Source organism: Mugil cephalus, chromosome 10 (genome assembly GCF_022458985.1).
Source record: "Mugil cephalus isolate CIBA_MC_2020 chromosome 10, CIBA_Mcephalus_1.1, whole genome shotgun sequence".
Taxonomy (NCBI): Eukaryota; Metazoa; Chordata; class Actinopteri; order Mugiliformes; family Mugilidae; genus Mugil; species Mugil cephalus.
Window position 1 is genome coordinate 11,984,800 of NC_061779.1, and position 12,097 is coordinate 11,996,896.

Genomic DNA, 12,097 nt, shown 5'->3' on the forward strand with positions numbered 1-12,097 from the left:
CTCCATCCTCTGTCTCTGCCTGTCTCCGCACTGCTGATCCCGTATCTGTTGTGTTTCACAGGCAGCATCACAGCAGCAGGCATTTGGCGAGCAAAACGCGGACTGCGGTCAGAAACTGCGCGCTTCATGAGTCGTGTGGACGTACCAGGAGAACACGGGGATTTCTGCGGTGTTGTGCGCTGTGTCTGAGTACCGTTTTTTTTTTTTTTTTTGCCCTTACACCCCTCCTATCCTGCTTGCGTGGATGGTTGACTGCAGATTTGATGGTGCTGAGCAGGCTCGTCTGATTGAAGGCTTGCGGCGAGGGGGGCTTTCGCGGGGCCGCAGACGGGGAAACCTCTGTCCACGACAGCGTCCATCCTCTGCCCTGTGATTGTGAATGGACTGCGCTCCCTCCGTAATTTTCTGCAGTCTCTCTGAGTCATTTGTGGAAGAAGATGGCGGACAGGGCTGAGATGTTTTCCCTATCCACTTTCCATTCCCTCTCTCCTCCTGGGTGCAGGTAAGCGCTTACAAGTAGCTACTGTGACAGTGGAGGGATGAGGGATGACGGATGCGCACGGTTGGTGAGAGGAGAAAGGGACAATAAATGCGAGACACATATCCGTCCGTTTTGTTTTGGCGACTGCAGTAAAACGCACATCCCCAGCCTTGGTAGTGATAGATATATGGAATAACCTGCTAGGCCCGCTAATGCCTCCTTGCGCGTCTCTAGGTGCTGCATCTAAACAGCGCTGCATGTTTATGTTTCGGAAGTGATGCCTTTGAGAAGTACACGTTTAAAAGGACACATTTTATTCTTCTGTAAAAAGCGTGATCGAGAGCAAATGGCAGAATATACTGAAATGATTGATCTTTAACTGTCGCGGCAGTCACCCGCTTTGCGCATTCTCTGTGTGAGGCCCACGCCCTGTTGAGTCCAACCCAGGCAAGGGCACGTTGCTGAACAATGATTTACGGAAGTCCCACTCATACCGATGATGTTTCAAACGCATCTAATGTGACCTCTGCGACAAATCTGCTTTTCTTCTCGTCTAAGCGCAACTGTGAGTGGGATTGTGCTGGCACTTAACAAAGACCAGTAACTTGATGCGGAATCAGTGATACGGCTACACTATTCTCTCCAAGGTTGTTTATGTTTTAAAGGCGTTCTGGGGTGTAGTTGGTTTATGGGTGTCAGAAGGCCGAGTGAGTGGGGGATTTTGCAAAACTCTGGTGTATTATGGATTCAGTCTTACAGTTATCAGACCTGATGGAGCCATAGGAACATGTGGGAGAAATAAGATGAATGCTCTAATCTCATTTCCACTTAGACACGTAACAATCACATGACTGTTATTTGTAAGTGTCTCGCTATGCCCTGTTATTGTGAAACTACTATATCCAGGAACGTTTACACATATAGTGGCACAAACAAAAAGGCACTATATATTTATGCTTTTGAGGCATTCATGTGGACAGCAGATGGACTCTCTGTACTAATACTTATAATGCATCTGCATTTCATTGCCTCTGTATCTGCCTCCACATGCCCTATGTCCTACAGAGGCAATTACATTAGCAGCCAGTCCCGGTGGATTTTATATCCACAGCATGTCCTCATGTGGGATTTGGTTACACACTGTAGTTCAGTCTCATAGAAGGATCATATCAGATCAATACTTTTTTTTTTTTTGCATGGCCACCAGTGACCTTATAGTTCAAATCAAAGAGCCTTGGCAAAAAGCCACAGGAACCTGAAATTAGTATCAATCTTTATGACCTGCCCACTGTCAGCGAATCCAAATGCATTCAAAGCATTTCCAGGTTATTTCTCTGCTATCAATAATGAATAGGAAATAACATGATCATTATTGGAAATGTTCACATTCAGGAGTACACATTGCTAGTTTTCAGTCATCAGTTTCTGACTGATGAGGATATAGAAATAGAATGTTTCTGTAAAATGACATACATCAGAATCAGTGTCTTTGCACACGTCTGTTTCCCCCAAGCCTTCCTGTGCGACTGATTCATGGATGAAGCCACCAGTGGTGTCATAGTGTGGTACGATAATCTGCCTTACATAACCCTCACACTGTTTCCAATGGGCAACCTAATCCGTTACAGGGGCCGTCCATCTCCTTTGAGCATCAAAAAGACGTATGACCGACTGTGATTTCTCCTGCTCTGAGGCAACATTCTCTGACTCACAAATCAGTTCACGCTCACTTTATGTTATTTTTGCACCAAGGCTTGATCTTACAGAAATATGTAATGAATTCCACGGATGTGTGCCATTGACTCTCCGTCAAAAGTAAATCCTCGCTGTGCTTTAATGAAGCTATGTGCCCGCACCTTGAAATTCAGTGATTGTACTTTGTAAAAGTTATTTTTATTTTTTGTCTTTGGTAGATGCCTGCTGAGGCAGCAGTCTGACTGCATGCGTGAGAGAGGCTTTCTTTGTTGTTGTTAGGCCGTGAGCAGATAGTGTTGGGTCCTGGTGCTGCTTTGGCTCAAGTTCAAATGTAGTCACATCATATACTGCCTATTTATCTCCTGAATTTCAATGTGTCTTCACACAGTGATTTATCTAAATGTTTCAGTTTGGTTACAGTTTGGTTCATCTAGAACCAGACCATAATTTATTTAGGCTTACTGGGATTTAGGTTATTGATAAATTAAATTTTTTTTATTATAAACAATCGAAGGTCCAACCAAAATCAGTAACAGGGATATGAAATAAATGAGCACAAATTGACATTTATTTTGAAACTTGATTAATTGGTTTAATCTAATGAATAAATAATAAAGAAGAATATTGTACTGTCTCCAGCCGTAAAATCAGCATTTTCTCCTTTTTGCTGGATAGTACTGAATATTAATCAGTAAGAGAAATGTTATAGGCCAGATCTGATCAAATTCCAGCTGTATTCCATAGTAGAACACCAATATTTTAATACGTTTCTACCAAGCATCCTCCCGATATGCACCCTCTTCACCTTCATAAGTCGATGTTCTACTTTTCACTCCGACTCTTTGAAGGCGGCTGTAGAGAGGGGGGCCAGTGTTGGATATGGTAACCGTGGAGTAAGAGGCTTAAATCAAATACAGTTTCATTTTAGCTTAAGCATTCCCGCTGTCAGTCTGTCCGTCTGCTGCTCTCTTTGTATTTTCGCATTTCCTCTTTCTCCCCATCGCTTCACTTGTCATGTTTTCCGCTCTCAATCTTCACAGCATCTGTTAACTTTTCTTCTAAACTGTTCCGTGATGAAATGAGGGGACACATGTACGCCGTCATTTGTTTGTTTTCTACCTCAATGTGACAAAAGTGTTTGGTTCCCATCGGGACTTTCTTTGTGCATTTGATGGCTTCATTAATCCAAATCCACGCAGATCCACGTAAAATCATCTTCTCACGACAAACCGATGCATCATTGCCACTTTTCGCTTCACAAATGTCGGGATCTTCACATTTGGATCCGACACAGACCACAGAGAGTTCTTCATCAGGATAAACGTATGAGTCATACGTGTGTGTGTGCTGGAGTGCCTTTGTGTGCGTGGGTGTGTTTGTGCGTGTCTCTTCTTTACTGGAGACTGATGGCGGTTGAAAGGCCTGGGAAAGTGAGCTTGTTAATGAATCAGTCACATCAAATGTCCTTGGTTTTTAAGGATGATGTCACCGTGAAGCAGGTGCTCACGGTTAAAAGGCAACGTAATTACAGCATATAGGCCCCACAGCCCATCCCCCAATTGCATCGGCACCTATTTAGTATTGTCATAAGAGTGTTGTATTCTTTCTTTTTAGACCTACATGCATTTTTATAAGCATGTGACAATGTATTTGGTGCAATACGTGTTTTTTTGTTTGTTTTTTAAATATAAATAATAAAATAATAAAATAACTTTGGCGCACAATAATCATTTACATCCAGTCTGAATTCATTTACTTACATTTCTAAAACTGCAATCACAGTGTATTCAGCTGAACTGCTCAAACATGCATTTACTTGATTAAATGGACTGAACTGAAAGAGTGTAAGAGTCACAATTATGGCGAGATGTTTTCGTGCGAATGTGAGTTTGCCAACTTACAGGCAGCTCATATTGAGGAAAACAGTCTGCTGGTTATACAGATTCTGTCCTGGACATGACAGCGTCATAGATGAGGTGATGGAGAACAACTGCGTGAACAAATGGCGGTGGTCTGGAGAAATGGTTTGAGTCCGTGACAGGTTGGAAGAAAAAGCCACAGGACACAGAGATGGAACTAGTGGCGGTGAGTCTGGGTGTGCCATTGCAGCAACATGACCAGCATCTGAGATGGTAATTTTGTGCTGACTTGCTTCCTCCAGGAGGTATAAATTCAGAGCATGTGGAGGCTGATGTGAAGTAGAAGACCGGTACCGTGTAGTCACTGTTCTCTCCCTGCTTCAAGTCTCAGCTTCACATCCTAGGGATGGATTATGCTCAAGTGATGTCACAGTGCGGTAATCAGGGAGTGGTAAACCACGTAGTGTGAGAGGCGTTGCACGCTCGCTTGGATACCATCAATGCTGCTGCTATGTCTCTGTCTGCATCTGATATGAATTCTGATATCAAAATGCTATTAGATCTATCAGAAAAAGGACACAGAGAGTTCAATCTTTGTTTTCATTATCGATGAGAAGACGCGGGCCTTTGGTCATGACATCCTCCGTGGCTAAAGCTTTTACGGACTTTTCTTACATTTTTTTGGTTTAGGGGAAATTGGGCCACGTTTTGTTGTGACGGTGCAAACAGATGCATAAGCGCACCAACAAAATGGAGTCTGGAAACACAGGGCAATAGGTAGCAATGGAGGAGACCAGCAACTGAATGGAAAACAGGTTCAGTCCAGTTCTATATATACAGCCCTTTATCACAGCATGAGTTAAGTCCTCCCATGGCAGTATACTGTACGTGGGCTATACAATCTTGTGAGGAACTAGTGGCAACTACAGGCGTGTTTTAGATGCGATGATGATGGTCACTTCTTCGAAAGAAAGGTAGATACACTGACTTTCAAAGCCTTGTGTCTTGCTAAGCTTATTGTAGACAAATACTTTCTCCAATTATCTGCCAAGTATTTATTCCTTTGATCATTTCTGGCATATTTGAAACTGTACCAAGGGCGAGTTCAGATGGTTTTCTGTAGCAAATTATTTTGTGCGTCAAGCTGCACAGTGGGGATTTTGTTGAGGTCACAGTGTCCAGAAAAAGTGTCCCCTTTATTGTGGCAGTTCAGATATTGGGCTGCAGTATTGAAAGCTATTGCCTTAGCTGTGTCTTTTTGTTATTTCTATTGTGCTACACTCGTTAAATTTCTCCTTTCCTGGCTACAGTACCACCACCACCCCCCTTGTTCATCACAACTCCTTTGATTAAATATATATGTCTGCTGTAACCTTCACTTTATTATCTAAACACAAACCGTGGGACATGTCAGCTGCCTTAGATACAGATGCACTGATGCGGTGTTTTCCATTGTGATTCCCACACCTACACACACCTACACTTACACACACAACTTTCCCCAAAGAGCTCATTAATGACCCTTTTTCCAAAGCTGAAGATGCGCTATTTCGACTTATTTTTACAGACAGGAAGTTATATTCAAGACCTCCTCCGTCTGCATGCGGATCCATGTGGAAATGTTCTGACTGTCACTGACACTCATGTTGAGATTATTTCATGCCGTGATGTATAGAGTGAATGAATAATAATAAAAATCACAATAAAAGTAAGAAAGAATAGTGCAAAGCAGAAATGGGGGCTCTCTTTACAGTAACACAAAAACAGAGTTACTAAACTGATTTATTATCTTCTCTTGCCGTGATATGAGGGAAATTACAGTTTATCCACGGGCAATTGGGCCTACACCCAAACACACTTGCACATGATTGTACTTCTGTCTTCATGAGAACCCGCTGACATAATTATTTCCCTAGCCACTCATATTAACTATAACCATAAAATAATAAAATTGCCTAACTCTAAAATAAACCAAATTCTAACCTTAACTATAAGAGAGAGTAGTAAAAAGAGAGTACCTGCAAAAATGTTCTCCTCCCTAGAATATAAACCTCTAATGTGACAGAAAAAGTCATTTTCTTTTGGTCACACTGACAGCTCCTTTGAAAACAAATGACATGTCCAACTTTGAATTTTTGCTCTTTATTTTTTAGTCTGCTCCATGGTGATCACATTTCAGTTTTTCAGCTTTTAACATGTCCATGTCCAAAGCAAAATACGTATTTTAATTAATGATTGTTTGGAATAATCCCAGAGGAGATGCTAATAGCATAGAAGCAGACAAAAACCTATGATCAGCTCAACTTCCTGGTCGGGTTACGTCACCCCGATGTCACTTAGGCAGCGGTGGCGAAGCCAACGCGGTTGTAGGCGCGGTCATAGACGGAGTAGTACTCCCTCAGGAACACGTCTCCGAAGATCCACAGCGGCTGACCGTTATGAGAGGGCAGGTAGGTGGGGGTGATGCCCACGGAGCAGAACTGGTATCCGTTCTGGTAATGCTACAGAATGAGACATTAGATCAGAACATTCATATCAGTGCATGCACGCTCCCAAATAAATAAAAAAAAGCACAGAAATAGGAACATACCTGCATGATGTAAGCAGAAGGAGGCAGAGGGAAGGCAACTCCACTGATGACAAAGCTGAGAGTTGGCAAGTTGTTGATCTGGGCGCAGTTCACCATATACTGCAAAACAAAAGGGATGCAGTTTGAAAGGAACAGAAAGAAACTGGTCTTGTTTAGGAACATTATCTACTATTGATGTATCCATTGCTCATGACTTTCGTTGTTCGTGAGGAATAATATTGTAGCTGTCTGTCCATTTGTCCCACCTGTCCGTACTGGTTCCGCTGGGCTCCAATGGACTGCATGATGCCACCTATGACCTGGCTTGGGGCTGTCAGCATGGAGGTTCCAGTGTCCACGATGGCCTGGCATCCCTGTGAGCACCAGCCGGTCTCCTGATTGTTAATCTGGAATCTGTACAACAAAAAAAAAAAACTTTTTTGTGTCATATAAGGTACAAAATGCCTCGGGAACAAGAAAATGTGGATAAAATATTGAAAGGCACCGACCCCTGCACGCCAATCTGCCAGTAGGTTTCAGAGGTGACAGGAGTCCAGTAGATCTGGCCCCGGTACATGTTCTGGTCCACTTCTCCGAAAGAGAGCACACTGCCTTGCTGTCCGTTCCTATACCACAAAACAAACTTAAGTGAGGCAGAAGGTTGAATGCGCATTTACATTACTTGACCAAAGTCTTGTTATACCTAGACAGGTAGAAAGCGAAAATGTCGGCATTCAGCAGGCGTTGAGACATCATGTTGTCAAAGACGGGGGTCTCTCCTCCAGCTGAGATGGCTGGATAGGACAAGCCAAGGATGCCATCAAACTGGGCCACCACAAAGTTCTGGCCAGGCTCGTTTGTGCTCAGACCAATCTCCTGGTTAGAGATTACAATTCCGCCGACCTACAAGACCAACTAATATTATGAGCAAATTCTTAATGTATTTAAAATCTGTTTTGGTTTCAGAGGCTAGGATTTTAAAAAGCAACACCAATAAATGAGCTCACTTAGAGATCTTCTCATTCGTTAAACAATACAGTTTTGTTTTGTTTTTTTAAAAAAAAACATGGATTTTTTTTTATTATTAATTTAACACCTACTACATATCTAGCTACAGCTTTGTTGATTGCTAAGTGGGGGTGACTCACATTGACAGTGTCATAGCCAAAGACTCCATTAAGGCTCCCGGCTCCGTAGGGCAGGTAGAAGGTCTGACCATTTGAGGAGTAGGTGGAGGACTGCTGGGGGTTGAACTTCTTGTGTGTGTCTGTAAATGACATCGATCTGGATTAGCTCTCGGCCCATTTCCAAGTCTTCATGCCTCCTCTCGCTTATAGAAGTCACAAGCGGAATTTTATCTAAGGCAGTTGCAGATGCGCGCTGTAATTACATCCTGATCCCATACATGTTCGCTATGTAATTTGTCAGAAACAAGATTAGAAAATCATGTGCAGCTTCTAGCTAAACACGTGTAAGCCCTCTTGGAAGTTTTTTAACGTACAAATATCCTCTGCAGTGAGAGACAGACTTGTACTCACTGCACGCCTGAGTGTTACAGTGGGTTGAGTCCACCCACAGGTTGGCAGAGCCGGTGTCAAACAGCACCTGGAAGGACTGGGGGGGTGTTCCAGCACTGATGGCTCCGTAGTAGGTCGTCTTGAGGTAAAGAAAGAGAGGAACAGAATGCAAAAAGAATAAATGGGCGACTGCTTTAATCAAGAGGTTGCATCTAGTGCGTAAAAGTAGATTTCTTACATCAGCGTAGTTGTTGATGTACATCCCAACTGCGGCAAACTCATTGTTCTGGTACTTCTGGGCTGGGTCCTGGTAAGGAATCTCAATCCCTTTCTCTCTCAGGGCCTCACGAATAGACTTGCTCTTTTGCAGAGGGATCCTAAGAAGAAGAAGAAGAAAGGATTTTTACCTGTCAGTGCCTTTAAGAGTCACCCCTGAAGTCACATGTACGATTTTGTTGTCAGAGAAAAAGAGCATAGATCTTACTTGATTCCCTCTGCGAGCACTACAAAGACCAGAACAGCAACAAGACACTTCATGATCTCTTCTCTTTGCACACCTCTCCCGGACGGACACAGCTAAACCTGGAACTGGACAAGCCTTATATACGTGATTTTACCCCCATATCAGCCAGACTGTTATCGAAAGTTCAGCCGTATCAGTCCAGACAGGGTGACCGCTTCGTGCTACATGCTTAATTTTCATATCTAACAGTTGTTCAGTACACACTACATTCTGTGATAGCAGTGCTAACCAAACTGAAAAAAAAGCATATTAATATATATATATATATATATATATATATATATATATATATATGATAAAATAAAATAATAAAAGGTAAAATTAATATGTATATCCTGGTGCTGCGTCTGAAGTTCTGAATGTGACTTTTAATTGCAAACCAATTTTCAAAGAAGAGTTTTCTGTTGTTTTCCCGCAACGCGTCTGTTGGAAATGCTCAACATGTACTTTTAGTAGTGGTTTGTCTGATAAGATATGCATATCGACAGCAAGGTCAAGATTAGTGCACAGTGTTCCCTTAATGGAAAATGACTGTGTTATATCTAGGCTTCAGTATCAGCAGCGCCTTAATCAGATAGTTTAATAATCTGATAGTAAGTAAATACAACCTTTTGTTGGGTTGTTCTAAATAGAATATTATATTATTATGTCAATTATTTACCCAGTAAGATTAAATTGAATTGACAAATAGTTTATGATTATTCATTGATGTTATCCATTGTACTCCATGGTTTAATGTATCCTCCATCAATAATCTCTTTAGCCTTCAACATCTCCGTCATGATTAGCTTTGTGTTTTCCAGGTTTTTTGCAGTCGTTGCTCATTAGAACAGGCCGGGGGCAGGCCACTAAGATTACTCTGACTTTTTCATGACCCCTCTTGTTTTACTTTTGGAGGCATCAGCATGTCCTTGTTTGCGCCATGGCACCAATGTCACTGTATAGACAGGACCCCTGTATGACTGTGTGATGTAAGCTCGCGTCCATACGTAATATGTGGGGTGTCCTTTTCTTTGCAGGAAAGCTGCAATGCAGCATTTCCTTCAACACACTGCAAGTCGACTGCTGTAGAAACATGAGCCTGCTGTAACTAATGGAGCAAAGATGAGATAGAGTCTAATTAAGAAAACTTGCAAAGTGTAAACACTTCCCTGCTGTGGAGTGCGGGTGCTGGAAATGAAAGTTCAGAAACTCTGGCACAAGAGGCCCCTGTCGTAAATCGAAAGGCCCTGGATTCGAAATATTGGCTTGGCTGTGTGGGTATTATTCAGCGTCACTCAAATGTGTCACGCATTGTCCAGTATATGCGACTGAGACCCTGACAGAGCCTTACAACAGGTTTCCTCTGTGACACGACATGTGGTTATGAATTCAACAAATTCTCTTCAGGAGCAGTCGCTGATCGCCGATGTCCGTTTTTTTGACGACATGAAGTGAATGTAACGTCTCTTATTTGTTCCCAGGCCGGCCCACGATATCAGCCTGGAGGAGTTTGACGATGAAGATCTCTCTGAAATCACAGACGACTGTGGGATTGGACTCAACTATGACTCTGATCCATATGAGAAGGTGAGGCTGTCCTGTTCCTCTTCTTGCTTTTAGGTTTGTGAAATGTGTCCGTAGTCTAAAGGTTAAATTAAAAAGTACGATGGTTCAATATGTGGCTGATATTATCATTTGTTCACCAGATAAGGAAACATGCCATGAAGACACTATTAAGTTGTCGCAGAGATTGGCAGAAAATGGCCACAAGGTCTCTCAGACAAAGGAGAAGGTGATTTATTTGGGTCAAACAGTAACACAGGGACACAGAAGTGTTTCTGACAGTCATTTAGAGGCTTTTTCGAAAGGCTCCAAAGCCCTGAACAGCCAGAGAGATGATGACATTTCTTGGTATTACTGGTTATTCTTCAGCATGGATTGAAAATTATGCTAGTTTACCTTTAAGGGCTGTGATTAAAGATACTGGAAATGCTCAACTTCATTGTAATCTTCTCTGGACTGGGATTCGACAATTGGCACCAGAGACTCTCTGATTGGTGCAAGAGAGAAATGTCAGTGGTGATCACTTCTTTTCTTCAGTGCATCGATACGCAACAATATCTCACCGTTTGTATGATGTGCATGATACAGTGTATGCTCTAAAGGTGCACTGTGGAACTTTTGTCTCTCCCTTCTGGCAGTGAGAGTTATTACGCATATATCATCGATACATGCATATGAAGCCCCGTTAGTCTCTTCTCATCTTTCAGCGCTCTCCAACAAGAAAAATCAACACCAAGAATCTGTGTTTGTCCTCCGGTCAGAGACTTCTCGTATTATATTTCATTCTTCCTCACGTCATACAGAGCGATGGGGCTGTGAATAGCTTGTCTGTTGAAGTTTATATGTTAAAGCGGCGCAGCATAGCTTTAAATATGTTCTCTCATCATTAATTAACGACAGCCTGAAGGTGACAAATGGCGAGCACCAGTGACAATATGAATCTATGACAAACAACTATGGATACGTACTTATTTGCAAATGTATATGAGCGCCTGTATAGCGTCTGATTTTTCTCATCCTGCTGTAGCTTCCCAGCAATGAGGTCATTACAGTAATGCCCATGAACTTCAGCTATCCGTAGAATAACACCAGAGGAACTGGAAGAGTGAGTCACGTACTTTGATCCTGAAACAAATCATCATCATCAATCATCATGCACACCAGATCTGTGTCCATTCAGTAAACTGCTCTGCACATAATAGAAACTCTAAGCAGCACTTCCCAGAGGGACTCTATCCAAGCGATTGTGTCATGAAGTATATGCAAATAATTGAGTCATTAGCTGTATCATCCTGCACGTCTGACCAGCTTAGACTTTAATTAGGCAATTTCTGAGAGCTAATATGTCATACCACTTTTCTCTTTCTCTCTATCCCCTCTGTTGGATGTAAATGTTTTATGCTGGTGGCGCTGAGCCATGGCTGCAGCAGAGGGTGGGTGACCCAGTGCAGTTTGCTGCTATGCAGAGACAACCTCCTTTCCACACTCCCTCCCCCTCCCCTCTCCCTCCCCTCTCCCTCCCAAGTGTATTTCCCTCCCTCTCTCCCTATGCAGAGTGTTGCTTAGAGACGGGGCTCACATTCCCTGTTCAATTTCCGCCAAACCTCCCCTGCTTTCCTTCTTAAAGCTTCCCTTCCTGTACTTTCTCTATCTCTTCTCCCTTCTCCGCCTGGGGGTGGAGATTGAGCTCAGGCGTGGTTGATTCTGAGGGTTAAGCTTTCAGCACAAATCTGTGCTAGATATTATAATAAATATATATATATACTCAACTTTAATCCACCAACAAAACACATTATGCACAGCTAGTGAAGTCATGCTTCGTTGCATGTGAGAGGATCTTAAGAGAAAAAGATTTTTTTTTGGTTTACAGTAGTAGACCGAATCATCCTCCCACATGTGTTAAATCAA

The 12,097-nt window shown here is 42.5% G+C and overlaps 2 protein-coding genes across 4 annotated transcripts in view; one reads left to right on the forward strand and one right to left on the reverse strand.

The window, feature by feature from the left end:
- The window catches only part of mapk8ip2 (mitogen-activated protein kinase 8 interacting protein 2), a 25,744-nt gene continuing 13,647 nt past the window's right edge, over positions 1-12,097 (forward strand). For all 3 annotated transcript variants that reach the window (XM_047595687.1, XM_047595689.1, XM_047595690.1), the window contains exons 1-2: positions 1-502; positions 10,108-10,213. In XM_047595687.1, the coding sequence (XP_047451643.1) occupies positions 438-502; positions 10,108-10,213 (171 nt within the window). In that variant the 5' untranslated portion in view covers positions 1-437. The remainder of the gene's footprint in view (positions 503-10,107; positions 10,214-12,097) is intronic.
- LOC125014538 (gastricsin-like) lies at positions 6,162-8,692 on the reverse strand. The gene is made up of 9 exons (XM_047595692.1): positions 8,606-8,692; positions 8,360-8,498; positions 8,143-8,260; positions 7,753-7,871; positions 7,308-7,507; positions 7,114-7,230; positions 6,871-7,018; positions 6,626-6,724; positions 6,162-6,536 (listed from the first exon to the last, which is right to left on the reverse strand). Exons 1-9 carry the CDS (start codon positions 8,656-8,658, stop codon positions 6,372-6,374), a joined length of 1,158 nt encoding a protein of 385 aa, XP_047451648.1. The 5' UTR covers positions 8,659-8,692; the 3' UTR covers positions 6,162-6,371.

Excerpts from the sequence above, each read along its gene's own strand:
- LOC125014538 (XM_047595692.1), bottom strand. The coding sequence starts at position 8,658 with ATGAAGTGTCTTGTTGCTGTTCTGGTCTTTGTAGTGCTCGCAGAGGGA. Across the intron at positions 8,499-8,605 it reads GTGCTCGCAGAGGGAATCAA|GATCCCTCTGCAAAAGAGCA; the intron begins GTAAGATCTATG and ends TCTTCTTCTTAG. Across the intron at positions 7,508-7,752 it reads TTGGCTATGACACTGTCAAT|GTCGGCGGAATTGTAATCTC; the intron begins GTGAGTCACCCC and ends TTGGTCTTGTAG.